General features: G+C 44.7%; 1 protein-coding gene across 1 annotated transcript in view; it reads left to right on the top strand.

Annotated features, from left to right (window-relative positions):
* The window catches only part of C5_1H14orf93 (chromosome 5_1 C14orf93 homolog), a 254856-nt gene that overhangs the window by 134497 nt on the left and 93637 nt on the right, over positions 1–26722 (top strand). Inside the window, exon 5 of the mRNA XM_078644890.1 lies at positions 23055–23158. Coding sequence (XP_078501016.1) covers positions 23055–23158 — 104 coding nt within the window. The remainder of the gene's footprint in view (positions 1–23054; positions 23159–26722) is intronic.

Here is a 26722-nt window from a genome sequence, read left to right as displayed (position 1 = left end):
CTGTCCCTCCTCCATTTGTTCTGCTTCCAATATTTTTCATTGTCCCTGCTTTCTTTCAGATTATTCCATAGTAATACCATTTCCCTTCATCCCTCCTTCACTGTAATCAAAATATGTTTATACCTCCCTTCTTCCCAAATCCTTCCACTGTAGTGGAAAAGGGGTCTTCCCACCATATACACGAAGAGGGTATTGATGGATTATCTGGGGAGACTAGCAATGTTGGAAGGCCCAAACAGCCCTTGGTCTGTGTAAAACTCTTCACGCGCTATGCAGTCAATTGCAAGTCATTCAGAGGTTTGCATTGCCACTTACTGTTGGAAGGCGAAATGCCGCTTTTCTCAAGGAGAATTACAACACAATCAGATGGATGTCTGTCCTCACTTTTGCATGTACTGAGTCTGCAACACATGCTTACGTGGTCCATGTTTCCCTAATAGTTCCAATTAACTATATATAAAAAAAAGAGTGAAGCCATGTGGGTTGTTTATCCGTATTGCTAATAAATAGGTTTGACTGTATTCAGGTGACACCTGTATGCCGAGCTACCCAGCACTTTACAGTAAATTAGATGAAGATACCATACAGCAAGCTGTTTGTAGGTGATAAAATGTTATGTAATGTTAAAAAATGTATAGAGCTCTCGTCTACTCTGCACTAACAACAGCCTGTGCACAGCTGGATGAGCCCTAAATAAAATTAATTATTAAAAAGCCACTTTTTTAATAGCTTTCTGAAGGCAAGCAGGAAAGGGACAGCCCTGATGTTGGGAGGGAGAAGTTGCCAATTTTTGGTAGTTTCAGTGATAAAACCCTCCCATTTCACTTTCTGAAATCGAGAGGACGTGACTTTCTTTGCTCCCATGGAACACAGATTTCTACTTGGTTCTTACCATTTGAATGTTTGTTTTAAGAACTCAGTGCCAGTGTCATGCAGAGGTTTCTAGGCTATACAAAGCACCTTGAGTTGTATGCGGTTCCTGACTGTCAGTCAGTGAAGCCCTCTGATTGATTGAGTAACTGACTGAAATTTGTAAATATCCAAAAGCAGCCTGGCTGCCACATTATGCAAGATTTGACGTTTATTGAGGTATTGCTTTTGTAGATTTAGCTACACCCCTTCGCAGTAATCAATTTTCTATAACACTAAAGTTGCGATTACAGTTTTCTTGACATATTGCGGAATAAATGGGAGGATTTTAAATATTAACTGTTAAATGAGGAAGGAAACACAGAGTTGATTTGACTACTGGAGTTCAGCCTGCTGTCAATCACCACACCTAGGTTTTTAGCCTTAGTTGCTGGAGTTGGGAGAAGTACCATCTCCAGAGGCCAGCTGGAGGGGATCCAGAATTGGGGATTGTTCCAAAAAAGAATAACCTCGCTCTTACCCGAGTTTATCCTTAGGCAATGATTGCCCATCCCAACACTGATAGCCTGCATGCAGCAATGGAGTTTGGAACCTATGATATTTGTGTTGTTAAAGGCCGACAACACAATGTGCGTGTCATCTGCATAGAAGGTAAGGAAAATCCAAAGGATTTCATCAATGAAGCTAGTTCTGTTACATATAGTTTGAAAAGTGTGGGGCTAAGTGAGGACCCCACATGGAAGAGAGAAGGGTTTGGAAGTATACATTTCCAATGCAACAGTATGCTCTCTTCAATTTCAGAACGAGTTAAACGTGGCAAAGCCTATTTTTTTATACATATTGCCTCAAGATGGTCGACCATGTCAAAGGCAGCTGATACATCAAGGAAATTAAGGACTGCAGTACCCCGGCTGTCCAGAGCAGCCCTTATTTCTTCAGTAGCCTGGATCAGAGTGGTCTTGTGCAAGAAGATAGGTGTTCTGGAAAATTCGAGCAAGTTGTTGATTCATTAGTTTCTCTGCAATTTTTGCAGGAAATTGTAGTCTAGAAATTGGGCGATAGTTGGCGAAATGCCATATGCCTGCCACCTAGAAAAACACAGACATTGTAAATTGGCACATACAAATTTAAATAAAGGTCTGATGTGTTTGGTGTGGAGGAGCAGACTGATACAAGTATGAGGAGGCATATTCAAGACCCTGAAACTAGATGCTGTAAAGAAACAATTGCCTTGATGGATCAACATGAAGAGGCAATAACCAGAAATAATATATTATCCCATAGGTTGATGATCGACATTATTGCTTGAGAGGTACACGCTGGACATTTTAGCTGAACATTTATGAAATGGGGCTTAGGTCCTTACCTCAGCAGTCAGCCAGTAAAGATCGGTTTGTGGGTGAAACAAACCCCAGCATTCTGAGTTAGTAGAAGCTTCTCAAGATCTTTTTTAAAATACGAAATAGAATGATGTATAGCAACAACAAAGAGAACAATTCTTTAAACCTAAGCCATTTAGGAAAATGTTTTTGGTAACAATAAACACCCTACAGCTTTAGACAGAGATTCACAGTTAAAAGAAAACACAACACTTTTTATTGCACGTGCGGCTGTGACCCATTGGTTAAATATGGTAGCAAGAGTACCAGCAGAATGGAATATGGCAATTTGCTACTAAGGGTGCCATTTAGAGTTGGGCACAAAAGAAAGATCCTCGAATTTCTGTGAAAAATGAATTTTCTGATACCCCCAACATTAAATCAGGCCCTTAAGGCCAAGAGTGATAAGCTTTAGTACTCAGGCTGTACACGCAAAAAGATGATGTGCAGCATGGAGCAGGCTGAATTTTATTACACATCCACCCAAGAAACAAAATGTTACCTGCCTTGAACTTGCAGCCGGTTGATCAGTGTGGCATTTTCAAAGCCTTCTGCATTACAGAGGGCCAAAATGATACAATTTATCCCTACATGCAAACTAAACACAGAAAGTTACACTGAGATGAGCACAACCACCGTAGATCACAAATACCCCCGCTCAGAATGCCAAATCTCCAACACCACAGCCCTTCTCAATAATCCCTGGCTTTCCCCTAAAGACAACGCCCTCCCCCTACCCATTGAGGTCCCCCACCATACTCAAGTTTTTTCTGTCCTGCACCTGACCACAGAGACACTGACAGCTACTAGTTCAGCCCACCTACCTCCATCGCTACCCTCCAATGCTTCCCCCATTCTCTCTCTAACAAGTTCCCTGCATGATCGCCATCAACTTTGCCTTCATTCCCTCAGCCTCTGTCCCTGATACTAACTCAAAACTACCTCCCGCATCCTCTCTTCCTCACCACCTATGCATTGGTTTTCCCAGTTTTTCGCAAATCCCCACCAACTTAAGGTTAAACCACTACCCACGCAACACAATCACCCATCTACTTTCTTTCCCTTCCATCACTTTTGACTATACTATTCCTACACAGCCACACCATTTGCATTGCCTATCTACCGCTTTAGACTGGACATCAGCATAAATCCGCTGCCCCCACCAACTTAACCACCTCTGTCCCTCCCCTCTCTCAACATACCTGAATGCATACTCTTCCTCGTCACACTATCCACCAACCCGGGAAATTCAGTGCAGGGGTACATGGAAAGCAAAAAAGAAAGAATATAAATGTATTTGTATGGCATGCAATACACTCGCACAGATCAGATAAGATATCACAACATGATAACTCCCACACATTACTCTATACAGGCTTACACGTTACACATGCACACAAGTAAAACAAGAGGTAACCTCTCTACAACTACACTACCACAAGGTGCTGATGGCAGTGTCAGGGTGGGAGAAAAGTTGCAAGGTACATCCATCACTTGGAAACCATTCCTGTAGGGTTTATACTCATAACACAGGCTCACAGACCACACGCACTAATGATATAGTACCAACAGCCCACTCTTGCTATACCATTGGTGCACATAGGTTTGGTGGAAAGTTGCAAAATTCCCTCTCCCCATCCCCATCCTTTTGAAGTATTTTTCACTGGGTCTGCCTACAATAGACAAACTGAAACATGGTGCATAACACACACTGTCCAGTTACTCTTAGACAGACAGACGCACACACACATTTGGCACTAAATGACCCCATAAACGGTCCATCAGCGCGGTCACATTGGGACTACCCTCAACTCGCAAACTGAGAGACCACATACACACACACTGACGGTGCGCCTGGATGGCACTAGGGGCCAGGAATGCTGCCCATTGGAAGAAAGAACCTGCTCTGTTCCTCCTCATTCACTTTACTCAAGCCGAGGCAAGTCTTTCACTATGAATGTTTGCATGTTTGGTGCCCAGGGTAAAGTTCTTTTAAGTGTGAACAATGTGGCTTTGGGTCTACCATGGGCCCTCCCCTAGCCCTTACTTGTTGAACATACATCCTCCTCAGGATAGTCACTGGCCCACGATGAAATTGTGTGCCACTAATTGTCACTCATTAGTTTGCCTCAATGCTGAGATATTCAATGTCATTCAAGACAATTCACCTGATCTCATATTTCTCACAGAAACCTGGCTTCTAGCACTTCCACCAGGCTTTAGCTGTGACAGACTTAGCAGTAGAGGGGGAGGTATAGCTATCATCTACAAATCTAGGCTAGCTTGTAAATTGATCTCCTGCCCCATTCAAGACCCTGAAAGTGCCTGTTTCCAGATATCAGTAAATAAAAAATGTACTTTATCTGGCCTTCTTATCTATAGACCCCAGGGCCCCATCAAAGCATTCAGTACAGCTGTAATCAGCCGGTTGATATCCTTAGCTCTTAAATCCTCCAATTCTAGCATTTTAGGTGATCTTAGCCTCCACTTTGACCAGCCTAATGATATTGGGGCTCGAAAGCTGCTAGATGACTTAGCTGCATTCAGTTGGTTCATTTAGTAAGAGGTCCCAGTCATATAGCTGGGTATCTTCTAGATCCAGTTTTTTCTATCCTTCCTAAATTAGAGGTGGCGCTTCCTTGGCCTATGGCCTGCTCAGACCGCTGTCTGATCCCCATATCCTTAGCAATACAGAACAACAGCAATATTAATAGGAAAAGGCCCTGGCACAAATTAAATCTGGCAGATTTTAGCAGCAATATATCTGCCACCACCCCTGAGTTAGATAGAAATGTTGATAGAGCTGATTCCAAGATAAAGGCTTGCCTCACCTCAGCCCTTTACAAGTTTATACCCCCCCCCCTTCAAGTTTGGGCCAGAAGCAAGCCCCCTGCCCTCAAGTGTAACAAGGAGTTGGTGGCAGAAAGGAAGCACTGCAAAGTGCTCGAGCGAGCCTGGAGAAAGGCCTATGACGCATTGGCCAAAATAACATATATGAATGCAATATGGAAAGCGCAAGCGGAATTTCTCCCTAATAAGATCTTAAATAACAAAAAACCTTCAAAAGAAATCTTTTCAATTGTAAACAACTTAACAAAACTTGTCACAACAGGGCCAGTTAAGGCCTCAACTGAACACTGCAACAACATAGCTGGATTTTTCACTGAAAATATCAATACTATTTACTTCCATTTTTCACCTAATGTCCCTACTGACATTGAGGCCTGTCCTGCCCATTCAGCCAAATCACAGCATGGGCCAGAACCTATTGAATTAGCCCACTTGGTCTGCCCACTTTCTCCACTCTGTGCTTCGCAGTGAAATCGGGCTCCCCGGATGCCACCCTTAAACCAGACTTTGTCCTTAAATTCCCAGAGGCCATCTTCCCTTCATTTCTTGAGGTGGCCAATCTTTCCCTGTCTATGGCTACTGTTCCACAGGCGTGCAAACAGGCAAAGGTGATACCCCTCCTAAAGAAAGCATCTCTTGACGCCATCAAATCCAAAAAGTATCCCCCTTTCTCCCTGCTCCCTTACCTAGGTAAAGTTGTGGAAAAGCATGTTAATAAACTCCTAATGGAGTTCCTAGAAAGTAATCACATTCTGGATTCATCCCAAAACAGTTTCAGGTCGAAAATCGGCCTTGCTGGGAGTTACAAAATTCCTGTGAAGAGTAGTTGATGAGGGCGGTTCTGCAGCCTTCATTCTTTTGGACCTGAGTGCTTCTTTTGGCACAGTGTCCTATAAGGTGCTCCTTCAGCACCTCTGCGATATAGGTGTCGGCGGCAACGCTCAATCCTAGTTTGCCTCTTTACTGAGCAACTGCTCTTTTCAGGTTTTCTCTCCTCCCTTCGCTTCCTCGTTGAGACCATTGGAACACAGTGGCCCACAGGGTTCTTTGCTGAGCCCTACCCTTTTCAACATTTACATCAGGCCTTTGGCCGAGATTGTGAAGTCTTAGGGGATTTCCATAGTATCATATGCAGATGATACTCCACTTATTGTCTCCTTTTCTATTGATACCTCTCAAGATTCTGTTAAGTTCAAGGAAGGTATGCTGGAGGTGACCACCTGGATGGATGCCAACTGTCTTAAACTTAACTCCAATAAAACGGAGATTTTGATTTTCGACAAGTATACTCAGAGGTGAGTTGAGGTGATCACTGGTGGCCGGGGGCTTTCTCCTCTTCCCAAATTATCCATCAAAAACGTAGGCATTTGGTTTGGCAACTTCCTTTCCTCTGAGAACCAAGTGGGAACGCTTGAAGGCTCCTGCTTCGGCCTCCTCAGAGGCCTCAAACCTATCATAATTTTTTTTTCCTACCCCACATTTGACAGGTGAATTTCCATCCCTCTTCCTGTCACGTCTTGATTATTGCAACAGCTTGTATCTGGGTAGTAAAAAATCAGTTCTGAAGTGGCTGCAATCGGTCCAGAATTTAGCGGCCCAGCTACTATTTGACCTTCCTAAGTTCTGCTCCTCATCGGGACTCCTCCTGAAGCTCCACTGGTTGCCTATTGAGATTCGCATCCAGTTTAAAATTCTCAGTACCACCTATAATATTATGTATTGCTCAAGAGCCCCCATCCTCTCAGATCTTATGCTGCCATAACTTACAACCAGAGCTCTTCACTGTACAGAAGAATATAATTTTTAATTTTTTTTTATTGGTATTTGAAAATAAACACAGTGCTCCAACATCAGCAATTAGGGTGGGGTGGCAGGGGAGAATAGGGAAGCGGGTGTACAGTACAAGGCGATAAATAAGTACAGTGATACATAACACATCAGCCCAATCGTGGAAGACCTCACACTTAGCCATTACAACTCAGCATTTCTCTGAAGTGGTAATCGCCAGAGTATGACCAACATTCAATTGAGCGCACATCTCCAAGAGTCCTGGAACCCCTTTCACAGGCATCAAGATCGGAGCATGCTGGGCCAGTGACTGTGCTGGAGGTGGGTATTTTTAGGGCCTGAGGAAGAGATCTCTGTAATTGGGGTCCCCTATGTCTGTCGGGGTTTCTGAATCTCTTTGTCATAAAAAAACTAGCAGGGGTTCTCAAATATCCATGGAACAGTTTTCGCGGTTCCATTAATTCCCAATAATTGGACAGTTTTTAATGGCAGTATGTTGCATCAGGCAACTAAGCCTCCGTGGTGGTGACAGGCCGTCTTCCCCAGTGCATGGCCACTCAGCATTTGACCAGGAGTGGGAGCATGACGGTCAAACGACGCCCCGAGGGACATGTGCTTCACTTATCCCAGTAGGCCAACTGGGGGTGTCTGTGATAAAGAGTGACCAGTGATGGTGCGTATAGCTGAAAAAAATGTGACCCAGAAGTCCGCCACCTGGGGACACTCCCATGCAAGGTGTAATAAGGAGGCCTGAGGCCCATACTTCTTAACCTTTATCTGGCTGACTTGAACAAGCATTTGCAACAGACCAAATGATTCCCACCTAAACTGGGGATGGGAGAGGGCTACCAGTATTGTGTCTAACCTAAGCTGATGATTTAACCCTTTTGGGTCAAACACCCATAGAATGCTGCATATTCTGGAAGCATTGGGAACCTAAACTTGTAATGAATGTCAGCAATACCAAAGTGATGGTCTTTGGAAGAAGTAGGGCCAGTCGTTCTAGATTCATTGCCCTGAAGTTAGAACAGATTTAGGAGTGAATTTTACTCCTAGCTATGAGCTGAAGGGTGCATCTGGATATTTTGACTAGAGCTGTAGGAACTTGTATGATCTGCAAGAGATTCCACTCTACCCGGCTGAGGGTTTTTATCAGCAAGATAGTTACCAGCCTGTTGTATTGCACTACATCCAGTCTTTGTGGCTCGGTCTGCAGCAAAGACAGACTTACAGGGATTTGCAGACATTTCACCATGTGGCAAACACCGACTCACTCTAGACGCCAATGTTTGCCCCACAGTGATATCTGACGACCCCCCCCTCCCCCCTTCTCCTATACACCTCCTCCCCCCTTTCCAAGGCATTTCCCCACCTAACACCGCTTTTAAATTAGGTTTTACAGTACAGGCCGTCATCAGGGTCAACACAAAACAAAGTCTGATTTGCGGACGTTTTACCAGGTGACAAACACTGAATCCATTTCCATTTTTACTGGAATGCAAAGTGCCCATTAATCTGACTCTCACCACAACATGGGATATTGCTATGACACACACCATGCTTATACACACTAGGTAAGTCTGTGCAAGGGCCTGGGCCAACAAAAATCAAGATAAGAATTGCACATGTAGTCGGGTTACTCGGGGCAAGGTTACATGCCTGTTTACCATGCAGGGGTCATTCCTGTCCCAGCATGCACCCGTGAATGGAAGCGCGGAAGCATTCAGCCAGGAGTGGGAAATAAGAAAGGGAAAAGAGAAAGAGAGAGAGAAAAAAAGAGCAGGCAGAGACAAAGGATTGAGGAATAGGCTGTGACGGGGAAGAAACGGAAGGGAGTTCAACTGGGGCCAGCACATGAACAAAGAGGGGCTGCCGCTTCCGTGTCTAGCAAGAGAAAGCCGAGAAGGTAAAATGGCGATTCTTAGGTTTTATGTGGAACATTATAATGCATCATATGAGCTCCGCAAAGCATTTCATTTACTGATGCTTAGCAAATAAAAAAAGCACACATTTGCAAAGACCTATGATTTTGAAGACAATTCACTGTGCCGTGATGCAGAGAAGGTAGTCAGGGTTCGTCATATTCATTTATAGTTGAAGACACCTTCCACTGGCTCTAACATACTGAGCTTTGTAGAATGATGCACATCCAACCATATATTTCTCTCCATATTGAAGGGAGTAGGAGCCACTTCGGATTGATTGGCTTTAACTTGGATCTAATATGGCTTCGGATCTTATGAGCTTTATTCAAGACACAACAGTATATGATTGTTTTCCATTCTCCATGTGATACAGAAAAAGTTTGTTTTCTTGCTTTCATGAGTAGAATTGTGTAGTCAAGCATTGAGTAAGGACCCATTTCTAAAAGATAGCTTTGGAGCCCAGGGAATCCTGTCTGCCACATGCATCCAACGCTCAGTGCTTTAAATGGAAAAATATAAGTGCAGGTACTCATTAAATTGGGCTAGGGGTGTTGCTAGTGGGCGGGGTTAGAAGCGGGGCGAGACATGAGGATATGAAGACACTTCTATTGAGCCTTTATTTTGACCTGGAACTGCCCTTGATAGTGGTCTCAAACGTTCCATGTGTGCAGATTACCAGCTACATATGCTAATAAAGGTTGGCGGTAAGACTTGCTGGGAACAAGCCCTTAATCATAATGGAAGGAGTTTCTATCTACAGTACTCTAAGCACTTTCAGGCTAAAAAATAAGTGGGCTCCAGGACGAAAGAGAGTCTAGCGGAGTATCATTAATAATGAGAATTTTGAACTGAGTTCTACACCAGTTGCCGGACATACCAAATAATATAAACAAAACGTGTTAACTCGGTGTATAAAATGAAGAGCAAACACGAAACGTTAATGTTTCTTTGTTTTGTAATATTTTCAGCTTCTTAATGTCATACTCTTCCTACTTGCTTGCCTTAAGTGAAATCCTTATATCTTTTAGAGTGCACACACAAACAAACAGAAACAAGGATTTCACACATTTCTTTTCAAATATCCCCTGAGTGTTCAGATTTCCTTTCTCTCTGATCTGTTTTCTCTCTCGAACCCAAACATACACTCAATCAGGCAAACACACACATGCACACACACAGGAGCAGACTAATACTCACACGAAAGAATCACTTTGGATTATTCCTGAGTTACTGAGCAGCCAAGGTGCAAACGTGATTGACAGAGCAGGACCTGTATGGGACCCACGCTGTCACACACAGCAGGACGGTGACATTCCAAACACCCGAACATCCCTTGCATAATGCAAATGAGCCGCTGCTGAATGGTTCAGTAGTGGCTCAGCTAAGGGGCAGAGAGGCGCTTTGGCTGTCACAGTGCCGTACAGATAGGGTCCACTCTTACAGCCTCGAGCTCAGCAGCACCAGCAGCAATGTTCTTAGATTTCGAGAGTACCGGTACTCTCCTTAGCAGTAGAGAAGTGCCGGTACTCTGCTCGATAAAAATGGAAAGTGCCGGTACTCAGTACCGGTGAGTACCGGCCCATTTAAACAAGCAAGATGGGATAACAGACGTTTGCAAAGTTACCGCCAGAAAAGTCCGGATCCATCAGATGAATCCGTCGCCGTAGGTTGAAAACACGGCGTTCATATACTCTATATATGATTATAATCACGACTGAGAGGACTGATGCCTCACTCGAGTGGTTCTGAATTGTGTGCAACCCTCTCGTCCTGAGGATGCTCTCGTTGAAATAAGCTGGAGGAGACCGAAACGTCGACGCCTTATCATTCTCTGTTGAAAAAATAAATTGGTTTTGACATATTTAAGATTGTCTAAACTGTGATTAGTGTATGGCAAAATTGTTGAGGGGTCCATACATGTAGACAGAGGTGATATTAATGCTGCAGAGAGATAATAACACAACAGCATTTTTTAGTTGCCATGTTTGAATTGTAGAGATATCAATGTGTATGTACAAATTAATGATATACACTGTGATTTAAAAAGAAAAAACTTTTTTGACTAAAGTATTCAAATATCAGTTTACCTTGCACATTTTTCATTATTCGATCATTAATTTGACGATACCATAACTGAGAAATAATTGTGAATAAATCCTCAAGGATCTTTCTGTGTACAATTATATATACCCATTTCCTTGGGGAAGATTGGGTTGCCCTATTTTATAATAGTCCATTTAAAGCACTGCCAACGCTTTTGTGCCAGTTTCCAAACATGGATTAAATAAGGCGCGCTCCTTGGCTTAACATCTTTGTAGCCCCTGCAGCTCTGAAATGTGACCACAATAATGCTTTCTGTTACGAAAAACTCTACTATAATGGCCTCTCGAACGGGTCAGGTACCACAGTGCTTATCTTGCTAAAGTATGCTAACGCCAGGAGACAAGCATGGGTTTCTTTGGTTGGATTTATTGGCTGTAATTATAATGTAGTGAATATAGTGTATTAAAGTTGAGACAAATTTTCACTTCCTCTATAGTGATATGTTCTCTTGCGGAGTTCTTTAAATTGGCGAGATCCTGGAATGTTAGTTGGTCTTCTCCCTCAAAGGAATACATAGTGCTAGTTACAAAGAAAACAAGGTTAGTCAGTCCCTTCCATCTTGTTCACCCTTATTTTTAATATAGATCAGTGCCCTTTGTGGTCCCTTTTCTCTTATAATAATCTGAAACGAAGAACAGATTCTGATCACAACTGTCCCATCACTCTGATCACCAGAAAAGCTTGAGTGTAAATCAGATCCATCTTTTCTAATCCAAATAGAGAACCTCCTCGCAATCTTAGAGGCAGAAATAAGGTCAATCTCACGCATGTGAACGTCACACAGAATCCCTCCACCCCAAATCCCCTACGACTTAAATGTGTACTTCTAAACTGTAGGTCAGCCAGCAAACACGCCACTGATATCTTCGACCTCATCCAACTCAAGGAATTAGACATTATCATCCTCACTGAAACCTGACTAAATCACGCTTCCACACCTATTTTAGACCTCCTAGTACCACCTACTCATGATATTATTAGGCTAGACAGCTCTGAAATTGGGTGGGGGGTTAGCATGTATTCATAGGAACACACTTTCAATTTCTCTAGTTGAGTCCTCTGCGCCGTCCTCATGTGAATATCTTTGTCTCAGCATCTCTAGTAAGAACCTGCTGGTCTGTAAACTTCACACCTTCTACCACTCCCCGGGAGACAATCTCCCCTTCTTTTTTTATTTTATTTTTTTAAATATTTTTATTGAGATTTGGTGCAGTAAAAAGAGGAAGAAAAAAAAACCAGACAGATACAATTTCATTGTTCCTTAAAGGTAAGAAGTATACAAAAAGGACATCTATACTATACAAATTCCGATTCAGAGTAGTTAAAGACTTTAAAAGCGCAGGTCAGATACATTCTTTAAAACAATCAGCTTATGAATAAAAGAACCTAAAATCATTTCCTTTTTTTTCCTTTTGTCAGCATTCAATGTAGGCTTTGAATAGAACTGCAAAAAACACAGTTGATGGACAGAATGTAGAACAATGTCATACATTCACCCCAGTACAAGGATCTGGGCCTAAATCCATCGTTTTTTTGCACTCCACACCACCCTGGGTTAGACACTGGCTAATCAGCTCTGACCCTGTGCCCCATGGGAACAGGCTTTGAATAGAATACAATAATTTAAAATACCATTATAGTCTTGCTTCCCTCCACTTTCTGAGAGGTGCCCATATACTTCTACCCATTTCCAAATTTTTTTTACCCTTCTGTTCATATAGACACGACTCTATATTATGCATGCCTAATAATCTAGCAAGCCACATTTGGAAAGAGGGAGCGGTGGGATCCTTCCATCCCGATGAAATGAGGATCGGGAGTACAGCAACTGAAATAAAAACAAAGGCTTCTACATCTTTACCCAGCATCACATTATCTTCCGTGGCTAATAACATCAGGGTAGGAGATAGGTCGATTTTATGACCTAGCAGCCCCTCCCAACATTTTATAATTTCATTCTGAATGGGAACTAACAAATCACATTGATAAAACATATGTAGTAAGTCAGTTGGGCCGGTCCTACATCTGAGACATTTATCATCCTCCCTAACCCCCCTGGCAAATAACTTCGCTGGGGTATGATACAGGTTAAACAATGTTTTGAAATGCTGGGCCCTTAGATTTGAGGACCAAAATTATTTCTTATTCAGAAGTAGGGCTAAATCCAAATCGACATCAGGGTTTGCCAGCTTAGAGGCCAAAGCTGATTCAACCTTCTCCAGATCATCTTGAATTCCCAGCAGAGATGGTTATATACTATTCCAATCTTCTTACCCCCTTTTACTAAGAAATCGACCAGTGGGTTGCCTGCAGTCAACGAAATCTTGGGCCTGAGAGCCGACAAAGTTTGTACAATTTGACCATATAAAAACCAATGGTTAGGAGGGATACCAAACTTCTGCTGAATCACTTCAAACCCCAGTATTTCATCTCCCACCACAATATCTCCCAAAGTCTTAACACCATACTCCTTCCAAACCAATGAGTTCCTATCAGTACCTAGTTGGGGAAAGAGGCTAGAGTTCCACAAATGAAGATATGGGGTTATCTTTGCAATATTAAGAAACTTTAAAATCGCTTTCCAAGTCCCCCACGCCCCTTCCAAAATCTTAAGCCGGGCCTTCTTATAGTACCTGCGGTCAGTTTCACACATCAATAAACCAATAGCCTTTCTCCCCTGTAGCATCTCAAAAATAGAGGGGGGGCACTGGATATCCCCATATCCAACTACCTGGTTGACATCTGGTTGAAAGAGGATAATCATTTGTGTCAAGAGACAGCTCCAATGATAAAGCCTGAGATTTGGCATGGCCAGCCCGCCCCTTTCCCGTGGGAGTGACATAAAATTAATAGAGCGCCTGACCTTCCCATACTGCCAAATAAACCTTATAAAAATCGATTCCAGACTTTTAATTACTTTTTCCTCGATTAATAGCGGTATAGCCCGAAATAAATACAAAACTTTGGGAAACATTGTCATTTTTAAAACATTTACCCTCCCTATCAATGCAAGATGTAACACATCTATTATTTTCAGATCGGCTTCTATTGTTTTGATAAGTGGGAGATAATTATCTGTAATGATTTTGTCGACTGAGGCATAATTCTCACCCCTAGCTAGACCGCCGAGTCCACAAATCTAGCATCCGTTTTAACAATGTTTTTTGTGCAGATTATTTGTGTCTTCCCTTCGTTTAATAAGTACCCTGATCGGCTACCAAAGTCCTTTGCCAATTGAGTCAATGCTGGGATCGCCTGTTGAGGATCCGTAGTAATGATCGCCAAATCATCGGCGTAGGCTAATAGTTTATTTACATAACCATTAAGTACCACTGGGCTAATCTGTGAGCAGCCTAATATCTTCTGGATAAGGGGGTCAATGTATAAGGCGAAGAGGATCGGGGAGCAGGGGCACCCTTGGCGCGTCCCCCTCTTGATTACAATCTTCTCAGACCTTTCTCCCATTACCACGACTCTTGCTACTGGATCTTTATACATAGCTTTTAGGGCTCTCATAGTTTTACAACCAAAGCCCCTCCCAGCCAGGATGCCCCACAGAAAATCCCAGACCACGTGGTCGAAGGCTTTCTCCGCGTCGAGCAGAATCATGGCCATCTCTCTCCCTGCGGCGCCCTGGGCATCAAACAGAGCTATCGCTCCTCTCATATGGTCGGTTGTATCACGCCCTGGGACAAACCCGTGTTGCCACGGGGAGATGAGACCTCCAATGATCCTGCCCAATCTTTTAGCCCAAATTTTGGAGTACAGCTTCGTATCAGCATTGATCAACGATATAGGGCGGTAAGACCCCAGATTTTCTTTTGGTTTCCCCTTTTTATGGAAAGTGATTATGTTGGATTCCTTCCAGGAATCCGGAATAACACCTGAACACAAAATACCGTTGAAGAGATCCAACAACAATGGGACAATCTCAGTTTCATGCTTTTATACATCTCCGAGGGAATCCCATCAGGGCCTGATGCTTTACCAGAGGCTAACTCATGTAACGCAGCTATAATCTCAAACCCACTCACGTCTCTATCCAGCTCTTCCCTTGCTAGTTCATCCAGTATTGGGCCTTCATCGTCCCTCTCCTCCCTCTGGGGATAATCACAGCCCTCCTCGTCGTACAATGTTTGATAAAAATTCTTAAAAACCTGAAGTATTTGTTTAGGTTCAGTTTACTCTTTACCATCTTCTTGTATATTAGGGATTGTATTCTTGACTTTTTCCTGCCTAAGTCGCAACGCCAAAGCCCTACCTGCCTGCTCTCCCGTTTCATAGCGCTTTGCCCTAGACGTTTGATATTCGCCGATTGCCTTCTGTGTTACCATCTTCTGCAGCTCTGCTTTGATAATTGTCATATTCCTATGGCTCTCAGCCCCATCAATAGCGAGTCTAATATCATTTATGTGTTGTTCTTCAGCGTCAGCTAATTTCCCCATTAGTCTCTCTACCTCTCTCCTATTCTCTCTCCTTAACCTGGCCGAGCAGCTTATGCATTCTCCCCTTAGGGCTGCTTTAAATGCCTTTCAGATGCCATTGCGCGATGTGCTGTACCGATTCGCATCGAAAAATTTGCCAGTCCATTTCCTGAGGTGCTCTACGAATCTACTAGCCGCTAGTAACATCCTTTCAAAAGTCCAACTAGTTTTTTCCCTTTTTAAGTTATCCAATTCATAGGAGAGTATCAGCGGATTATGGTCTGAGATCAGTTTCGGTAGTTTCTTTATATCGACCTTATTTATTTCTTGAGAGAAGATTAAAAAGTAATCTAATTTGGTGTATTTCTGAAAGGGATTAGAAAAATATGTGAAGCCAGGATTATACGGTTCTTTTGCCCCCCAAACATCCTTCAGCCCATGTGAGCTGATAAGTGCCTTTAAGGCCCGGAAAACTCTCGGTTTTCGTCCCACATATATGGGTTGATTATACCAATCCACCGATATATTTAGATCTCCACAGAGTATTGTCGGGGTAGACCAACTAGCTAGCTCTCCTTCCAGAAAGTCAAACACCTCTGGATCATCTTGGTTTGATCCATAGACTACACAAAGAGTAAAGCCCATGACAAACTCAGCTAATGCCCATCTTCCCAGACAGTCTGCTTTAGATCGCTTGACCCCCCCTAGGGACGATCTTGCTAGAATTGCGACCCCCCTGGTTGATGATGTTTGCGAAGAACACGCGACCAACTCAAACCCCCTAATAAACATAATTTTCCTTTTAACCCAAGGGAGATGAGTCTCTTGGAGACAAAGTACGTCGATTCCATTCAATTTCGCAAAATGGTCCAGCCTTTGACCCTTCTTCCAATCATTCAACCCACCTACATTAACTGTACAGATTCTAATATTCAACATCATGTTGCTCAACCTCTACCTGATCTATCTTTACAACTGCGCTGACCTGACAACTTTGTATCCTGACATTCACTAGCCCACTACCCTGACCCAACAAAAAACAACAACAACAACAAACAAAAAAGACAAAATCCATAGTGCACCGTTTTTTCTCATTTTTTGATTTACCCCCCAAACCCCCACCCCCATCCTCACCCCCTCCTCCCCCCATACTCACCCAAACCTCCCGCCTTGACCCCCACCCTCCCTGATGCCACCCCTGCCCCCTCTCTAGTGAAGCGCTCAGACCTAGTCTGTGCACGTGATGGATTTACAGTGTAAGCAGTGAGGATCCAATTGTAACAACCCGACGCCAAATAAGCACAGAGCCCCCCCAGAACCTTATATCAAAATCTGCAGCCACTCGAAACCTCCACCGTTTTATGATATACTCAAAAGATATCCAAACTTATAGTGAGTCTCTATTTGCCCAAAGAGTCAAGATACTCCTTTGCTTTGATTTCTGATGCGAAATACAGGGTTCTCCCTTCGTTTATTATTTTTAGTTGGGCAGGGTTTATCAGGAAAACCTGAATCTTCTTCTCCTGGAAGGGCTTAATCATTCCCCTCAATCTCCAACGTCTCTCCACAGTTGTGAGACAATAGTCCGGACGGACGAAGAACGACAACCCTTCGACGGTTCTCCTTGAATCTAGTCTGGCCTTCTCTGCGATAGACTGCCTCAAAACAAAGTTGCCCAGAAAGATTAAAATTGCCCTGGGCTTGTCCCCTTCTCTCGCGCCTCTCTGTATTTTGAAGGGGGTACGGTGTGCTTGCTGTATCTCTGCGGGCCTGTTCCAACTGGAGAGTTCCGGGAATGCCTGCTCGAAAAGCGTGATGATATACGCTCTGACGTCTGATCCTTCAACTCCCTCAGTTATTCCTAGGATCCTAAGGTTGTTCCGCCGTAGCCTGTTCTCAATATCTTCAAGTTTCCACTGTATATCGGATACTTGAGAACAGTGAGCATCAACCTTAGTAGTGGCGGCCGCGACCTCGGCTTCCGTTGACACCACTCTCTCCTCGAGGTTTGATACTCGATCCCCGATGTTGGTGCAGGCTCTAGACAATTTTCACACAACACCCTGCATCTTTCTCATTGCAGCCTGAGATTTGCGATTGTCCTGGCAAGTTTCCTCCCTGTGCGCTATAATTTCTTGGTGAATTATCTCCAAGAGTGAAATTTGGGATGCTTCGACACAAGGACTACCCTGCAGAGGCATAGCGCATGAGCGATCCCAGCTCAGTTCTTGTTGCGGATGTTCTTGCACCTTTGATACAGCCAGAGATCTTACTGCTGTTGCTGGAGCTTCATGCTCGGGGTCGCTCTCTGATTCCAGATTACTATCCCCCAAATAGGAGCTACGATCCTCATCCTCGTCGGACCATTCAGCCCCCTCAGATACAGAAAAGAAGCATTCACTTGGGGCTTTCTCCTTATCTTTACTCGCACCTCCGATGGCGATACCAGCTTCTACCCCCAGGGAGCCAGCATTGAATATTGCTCCTTCCCCCGATAGGTCCGCCCTATTAACAACGGGAGATTCAAAGGCTTGAGCACCGGCAGCCGTTTTATCCACTATGTGCAGCACTTGGGAGCTTGCAGCAGTCGTACTCATAGATGAATTTATAGATGTATCACCGGTAGCTAAGCCCTGAAGACTTTTTACCGACTGAAGGAGTTGTGCAGTTCCTTTTGCTGGGGATGCTGCTGAACTGGGGGTTTCAGCTGGGCTTGCGGGGGGCACCCCCCCACGCCGCTGACAGCACTGTCCATGGCCCCCTTAGCCTGGGTGTCCAGCTCATGATTTACACTGTCACCAGTGAGCAGTTGAGGCAATACGACTTCTTTAACCCCCTTCTCCCTCTCCTTACCACCTTTAGTAAGCATCTCTGCTATTGATGTGGCTGCCTGGCGAGTCCTCGCTGCCTGCTGCCTCTTTTTAACCTGCTCCACCGGTGGCGTTTGGGGTTTAGACGGGGCGTCTTCCATCAGGGGCGCTGCTCCTTCCAGCCCGGTTTTCTTTTTTAGCTGTGCCGCTTTTGCCCCCGAAATAGCCTTAGGTGCCATACTCCTCCTTTGCCTGCAACAACACGGGCTCTGCAAACCGCGGCTCCCATCACCTCCTCCTCCTCCGAACTCCGCACCAAACTCTGCTGCACTCTGCTGCCTTGGGCGGAAGCTCCGTTCTTCTGCACTCCTGAAGCACCTGCCGCTGGGAGAGAGAGCGGTTACGGCCAGCACCAGCGCTCGTAGCCACCGTCTTGCTGAACCATGGCAGGTAAGAGCCAAAATCATCTTTGTCCAGGCTTTTCCCAATCTTTACAGTACCAGGGGATTTCTCATGGCTACGCACAAAACCGTTCCTTGGGGCTCATTCCTGATCCTCACTGCTCCACTGCGATCGGCCACAACTACGCGGCCGCCATCTTGCCCCACTTCGGAGACAATCTCCCCTTCATTGAGCAATTAATGGAAATAATTTCTAGCAATGTTGTCTCAAATCTTCCTTGGCGACTTTAATCTTCACTGGGCAAACCCCAAAGACCTTGCGGTATCAAGCCTTAAAGTTTTTTTAAAGGATCATGATCTGACTCAGCACTGTGACCAACCAACTCATAATAAAGGAGAAACTCTAGACCTCATTATCTCAAAAGGGCAGACCGTCACCCTGGACTCCATTACTCCATGTGACTGGTCAGACCACCAGTGCATCCTTTTTTATATCAACAAGGAGGTACTGCTGAGGAAGGTTCAAACAACGAAAACTAAGATATGGAAAAGGAACCTCCGATCAATAAACTCTGTTGAGCTATCTGCTCATGTACATCTGCCCTCTCTTCCCAAGCTGACTTGACTTAGGTGCAGTTACTCACTGACTCTTACAATTCGACCATCTCCAACATCATGGATGACATTGCGCCAATTCAACTTAAAAATGCTTCAACAAAAATATCCAAACCCTGGTATAATGAAAACTTAAACACGGAACTTCACAACCTTAGGGCAGTTGAACGTTCCTGGAGATCAAATCCCTCCTCGGACAAACTTAAACTCTTAAGAGATTTTAGGAGCCCCTATTACAAACAAATCAAGAGCGCAAAGGCTAACTACTTCAGACATAAATTGGATCAAGCAGCAAACCGCCCCAAGCAACTTTTTGAAGTGGTCAAACAACAATCAGTTGCTGGTTAAAACCTCTCGGAACCCGGAGTGGGCCCACCCTCTTGTGACAAACTTTCTGCTTTCTTCATTGAGAAATCAAAACTCATCTCCAATAACCTCGCCTCTAAGAAGTCTTTACTGCTCGCCTCCAGGGCAGCATCACCCCTCGTCCTCTTAGATAAGCTCAACTCTACCCACCAGAACGCCAAGAACAATGCGTCTTGGGGTACATTTATCAAAAAGATCCTCCTGAATATAAACCCATCCAACCACTTCAGTGACCCATTACCCCCGTCCATCTTCAAGGAAGTCAAGAATGCACTCATCCCCACCTGGACAAGGATTGTTAACGCTTCTCTATCACAAGGCACAATCCCCGACTGCCTAAAAGCAGCATAGGTATCCCCTATACAAAAAAACCTAACGCTGACAAGACTAACCTCAATAATTTCCGACCTATCTCCAACATCCCCACCCTTGCGAAACTCCTTGAAAAATGCGTTCAATCCCAACTCTGTGCACACATTGAGAACTACCAACTCCTAGATCAGCATCAATCCGGTTTTCGGAAAGGGCACAGCACCGAATCGGCCCTCACTCATGTTATGGATGACATTCTAAAAATGGTCGATCAAAAAGAATCCTGCCTCTTGATCCTCCTTGACCTTTCCTCCGCCTTCGACACGGTTAATCATGACAACCTCCTATCCATTCTGCAAAACAGGATGGGTTTCTGTGATCAGGTGCTACAATGGTTCACGTCCTTCCTCCACCACAGATCTCAAAGAGTCAAGGCAAATCACTCTCTCTCCCAGCCCTCCCCAGTTATCATGGGAGTCCCCCAAGGATCTGCATTCTCTCCTATCCTCTTCAACCTTTTCCTGGAACCATTAGCAAATGCTCTAAACTCCACGGGTATTCTTTTCCACATGTATGCCGATGACACGCAACTCTATTTGAAAATCTCATCCCCGGAAGACATCATTTCACTCAACACTACCCTAACGTTTACTCAAAACTGGTTAACTGAGAACCATCTCCTGCTCAACACCTCAAAAACGGAATTCCTACTCATCTCCCCCCCAAACCACATCCCCAAGATACACCTCTGGTTGAGTCACCTCACTGCCTTCAACTGCTCTCCTCTCATCGGAGACTCAGCCAAATCTCTAGGAGTCACCATGGACAAGCACCTGAATATGAAAAATCATATCAGCAATATATGCAAGGGTGCAAACCACTTGATGAGGACTCTCAGAAATATCAAACCTTTCCTTCCACTTAATGATTTCAAGCAGGTGGTCCAAGCACTTGTCCTAGATAGGCTAGACTACGGCAGCGCTACCCTCTGTGGCCTTCCCAAATACACCCTGGCTCCACTAAGGGCATCACTGAATGCTGCTGCTAGACTGGTTACAGGCACCAAACGCAATGAGCACATATCGCCAGTCTTAAAATCTCTAAACTGGCACCCCTATGAAGCACAAATTCAGTTAAACATTGCTGTTATGACGCACAAAGCTATCCGCTTCAATACTCCTAGGTACCTGCCACAAAATCTTGAACTATCTTGTGGTGCAAGAGCCTCAAGAAGCGCCACTACTTTCCTCTTGAAACAACGTATCCTCAGCAAAAAGAGCACTTGTCACAGAGCCTTCTCTGGCGCTGCCCCAAAGTTATGGAACTCGCTACCACTGGATGTACGCAGAATCTCCTCAACAGCGGTGTTCAAACTGGAAGTCAAAAGATTCCTCATGAATAAATTCCTTCCGTAAGAGGGCTAGGCTCTCCTGCCCGATGACTTTGTGCCTACTTTCATGGTACCATCATTTACGACCACGCTTCTCTACGACATACTATGAACCTTTACTACTGTTTAATATCACTACCTTGTGTTTTTTTATTTTTTGCTTGTAACCTGTGATCATTCTTGTTTATATCTCTACCGTATGTTGTTTTTGCATTATTGTTCCTTCCTTTCCTTCCTAATGTAAAGCGCTCTGATATCCTCTGGGATCTTGTTTGCGCTATATACAACTTTATAAATAAATAAATAAACCAGGGTTGAGTCAAAATATTGGCACACTTTAATTCACAGTGATTCCAATGCTTGCCTATTCTCACAGCCCGACCTCGCTTCTTACATAGCAGTTTCCCCTCAAAGTGCTCCATTCACTGCTTCCGGGTTCTACTGAAGAGCCCACCAGAAGGCCAACCTCACCGTGTTACTCTTCAACATTCCATTGCTTATCCTCGGGTTAGGCCCATGCTCGTGTGTACCTTGTTGATGAGATTTCGTTGTCTCAGGCTCTTTGTGCAGTCTTAGCGCTCATTGTTCCCATTGGAGAGCGCGTGCATTCTTGCAACCTGCAGCTCCATTCCCTATCAGCTGATAGTTTCATACTTTGTTACTTTCACTGAGACTCGTCTGTGCCGTCATCACTCTCAGACCACCTTGTGCTTAGCCGTGAGGCTGATATCGCTCCAAACTATTTGCATGTGATCACAGGATACCTTCTTGGAGAAAGGCCGGAGGCTCTCCGCTGTGTTGCTTTCAGACAACTACAAAACAATGGATGCTTCTCCAGTCCTGCGTCTACCCTGCTGCGTTTTGTCACTGAATTAGCTTCTCATTCTGTCTTGAAGCTGTTCTTGGTGGAGACCCTACTGTTTTGGCTAGCCATCCTAAACCTGCCTCTCAAGGGAATTTGCCCTTACTTTAATGCCCTTGCATTTTTATTGGTGGGTCTGATAGCGCGAAATATAGTCAAGCTTTCTTTTCAGTGCACCACTGTTGAAGGTGCCTTGTAAACCAAATGTTGTCGTGTTCGTTTACTTTACTCAATGGTATACTTGTTTTACCTTACCTGCATTGCATACCGTTTGTAATGGAAACAATCTGTGTCTGAATAAACGTGTGCATTAGAACTGAGAGGTGTGACACTGGCAGATTTGGGACTATTGGTAAGATTGGCCTCAGGCACTCCATAAAATAATTCTCAGCTCAAGTGTTCTTATTGACTGAAATGTTTTGTCCTTGTCTCCTCACCTCTCAGGCTCAGCACAGCACATCTTCTTTCCTCTGCATCTCACAGCCCCCATTACCTCCTCACCAAATGTAATTTCCTTCCTTCTCTCCTCCCTTTCTTGTCTTCTTCCCCTCTGCATACCTGATCTCAGTCCACACACTGGCATCCCTCTTTCACCTGCACCTGTGGTCATCTTTCCTTTGCAGTCCACGCCTCTTTTTTTACCTGGAGCTCATTTCTCCTACTTCCCTTCACATCTTAAGTGACTGCTTTCCTCGGCACCGCTTATCTTTGCTTACTCTTCACCTGACACCCATTTCCTCCACATCTCTTGGGTTCCTCCTTTGTTTCTAACTTCACTTCTTGCTTTATTCCTTTGTACCTGGCATTACTTCGTCAACTATGTTCCTCAAATCTTTCTTAACCTTGCAAATAACACCCTTTCCCCTGCAACTCATATGCCCTACTAATCATACCCCATGTTCCTCCTCCTGTACTTACCTTCTTTACTCTTGTACTTACCTTCTTTCCTCTCCGCTCAGCATCAAATCTTCATGGAACATGTCTGTGGTGAAATTCCTGGTGGAGAAGCTGAGGCAAGAATTAGTATCCAGCGGGCATCACTACACTGACCGTGAACTGAAAGGTATGGAGACCGAGTAGAAGCATGCACTCTAGGATGGAGATAAATGTCACTGCAAATGTATATTGAAGACACTATACTGTTACAGAATTAGGATCCACACACCGTTTTCCTGATGCACCTCAATATTACACTGCACCCTCCGACTGAGCGCCCCCTAGCAACTCGGACAGCGGTTGTGAGTCTGACAGAACGGTTTGTCTACTTTTCCATCAATGAGACCTACACATAGTTCATTTAGAGCCCTCTAGTCAGAAACCGCAGTATTTCCTGCCGTTTCATTAGTGTGCTACAGTCAGCTGTGCATATGTACCAAAGTACCGCGTCACAGTGCCCAAAAGCCCTCGTGTTCTCCTAGCACCAACACAGAGCTGTGGCAATGCACCCATCCTACCCTGCATCTTTCCTGATATTCCACATTTCAGCACTGTATCTCCCGCACAGCTCCACCATTGCACCTCAATCTTACCCGGTCCTCAGGGGCGTAACATAGTTCTGTTGTTTTGTTATGTTGGTTGAAGCTTTTATTCGATATGCAAGATATCTTGAAAGCGTACACAAAATACAGCATTTACAAAACTAGAAACAGCATTTTTAAGAAGCAATATTGGATGTACATTTAAGAAAGATAAAAAGACATGTGATGCCAGAATAAATTAGCTAAAAAAAGAATTAAACCGCTATTGACAATCTCTTGCAACGAATCAACCAAAAAAGCTTTAAAAATTTGGCTACACCACAAACAATGGGAGGGGAAGTGTCCGTCATTAGGATGCGAAGGGCTACCAGATAACTACGCGTACCCATATTGCAACAAAGGGGTTTGAGCCAAAAACTCCTGGGTTTAGCATAGTCCGGACATTCAAACAGGATATGCGGTAAAGACTCTATCCTAGTGGTACAACGGGCACAAAAGGGGGACATGTGGGCACCTGATTTCCACTTTGACACCAGGGCCCCTACTGGAAGGGAGCCCACTCTGAATTTGAAGTACAGTGCTCGATCAGCTGGAAGGGTAATTAGGTCCAGGTAAGGTTCGTAAACTACTACATCTTTTATTGTTAAAAAGGCAGCTGTAGATTTACAATGACTAGAATTTATAACTAACTGATCCGCAACCCAATTCCAGTATAATCTTTTCAGAACATCTTTTGGTGGAGCCGTTCTTGATGACCAACAGTCCCCCTGCCCAAGTTCCTCCAAAAGCCTTTTGGTGTCTCTCAACCACTTAATCTTCGCCCAACCACCCAGGTTCATTATCTCTGCCAACCCTTCAGCGTATGTTTTTAGCTCTTCACCCCTCCAAATACGTGCCCATAGAAGGAGTGGACGAAGCCGGGCTTGGTCTTTGATATTCTTACAACCTGTGTCCAACAGCACAGGCACTGTTGGAGTGCTCGGAGGGAGGGCGATTAAAGATTTCAAAAGCTTGCTTTCTGCTGTTGCCAGGGAATCCAGGCAGCAATGCCCCCACAGCTCTGCCCCATACAAGGCTGATGTTAATCCCTTAGCCTTGTAAATGTCAATTGCTGGGGCAAGCGACCTCCTCGGTGATGCCCGGAATTCCCTCAGAAGGGCACCTCCTACTCTCTTGTGGTTCAAGACCATCTTGGCAATGTGAGGTGACCAGTTCATGCTATCCGTATTCCGTATTCCAAGATAATCAAATTCGGATACTTTCTCCAAAGGAACAGAGTTGAGAATAGGTGGGCGGCCCAGTTTCCTTGGAGGGTTTAGAATTAAAAACGTAGTTTTATCCACGTTGATTACCAAGCCCCTTGAAACGCAAAAGTTCTGGAAACGGGTTAGCAACTTCTGGAGGCTTTGCGGAGTCTTAGAAATCAAGAGCGTATCGTCCGCAAAAAGTAGGGTTGGAATCCGCACTCCCCCGAGACAAGGAGCGTCGGCTGGTTCTTGCTGGAGATATTCCACTACCCCATTAACATATAGTGAAAAGAGGGTGGGCGCTAGGACACATCCCTGTCTCACACCCCTAGACACTGGGATTTTCTCAGTTAACTCTCCATTTCTCCCCCAGCGAACCTGAGCAAAGGTATGGGCGTGAAGGCTAATAAGGAGGGACAAGATGTAGGGAGGCAATCCCAACCCATAAAGCACCCTCCATAACTCCTCGCGAGGAACTAGGTCAAAGACAGTCCTCAGATCTATAAAGGCCAAGTATAGACTGCCCTTGCCTAGCTCCACCACCTTCCAGCCAAGGAGTGCTAGCCTAAACACCTGCTCTATCGTCCCTGTTCCTACCCGGAACCCTGCCTGGAAGTCTGATAGTATTTTATTTTCCTCCACCCAGTGAAGAATCCTACCAAGTATAGCTTTACCTGCTATCTTTTGGGTGGAGTCAATGAGGCTTATGGGCCGGTAGTTCCCCGGGATTTCTCTGGATCCTTTTTTGTAAATAGGGACGACCACCGCCCCTTTCCAGGAATCGGGCACTGTCCCCCCCTTCATAATATCATTGAGGAGTGCTGCAATAACCCTTCCCCAGGCCACTGGATATGCCCGCATGAGATCCCCCGGTAAGCCATCTGGGCCTGCTGCCTTCCGGGGGGCTACCCACCCAATTACCTTTTCAATCTCTAGAGCTGAAAAGAGGTTGTAGCCGTGAGGTTCAGATACTAGTGGGGGGAGCACCCTGACATTTAGTGCCCCATCCGCCGGGAGGTATAAAGCCCCAAAGTGTTTTACCCAGCTTTGTGGGGGGATATTACAGGGTCTCATAACTTCGTCGGGCCTGTTCCGGGAGCCTACAAGGTTCCAAAAACCCCTTGAGTCTTTACTTTTGCTGGCAACAAGTAGGTCCTCCCAAAATGTCTCTTCCCACTCCTTCTTAGCAGATTTAAGGGATCTATTATAAGCCTTCCTTGCTTCCAATATATCAGGGTGGGATTTGAGTTTCACTGCCTCTACAAGTCTTGATTTGTGTACCCTACATATTTGTGTGTACCAACCGTTACCTTGCTTTACACCTCCTTTCTTCCCTACCTTGCTCGAGGGGATGGTAAACACATTTGTCAGAGCCTCTGTTAGGGAGACAAAGACCCCGCAAGCCCTACCCACCCCTTCCGGGAGGGACCCCAGGTTTAACAGTGCGTGATCTAAAAGGGTTGATATTTCTCCAACCCTTTCCTCCGAGAGGACCAATTTAGCCAATTTTAGACGCCTTCCACAGAGTGAGACTACCGACTCATCAAGGGGAGCTAATGTGGGGTTAATGGGACCCTTCTTAGAAAAACACCACCACTGGACCATGGTCAAGGAAAGTGGATTGTGATCGCTTTCGACCGTCGGGACCACAACCATGTCCCTCACCTGGCTCCACAGACATATATCTAATAAGATATAGTCGATTCTAGAAGTGTGTCCTGGTCTATTATAGGTATAAGCCCCCCCCTATCTGAGTTTGTCCTCCCATTCACTGCCCTTAGATTTAATTCGATACTCAGGGTGTATAACTGTAACGCCACCTCTGACCATCTCCTAATGGGTGGAATCTCCAGGGCTGGGATCCCTATCTTAGCGTCCTCCTCATCCTGGTCTAAGGCAACA

This window comes from Lissotriton helveticus, chromosome 5_1, assembly GCF_964261635.1.
Source record: "Lissotriton helveticus chromosome 5_1, aLisHel1.1, whole genome shotgun sequence".
Classification (NCBI taxonomy): domain Eukaryota; kingdom Metazoa; phylum Chordata; class Amphibia; order Caudata; family Salamandridae; genus Lissotriton; species Lissotriton helveticus.
The sequence above is the reverse complement of the archived record's forward strand: the minus strand, read 5'-3'. Positions and strand labels throughout refer to the sequence as shown.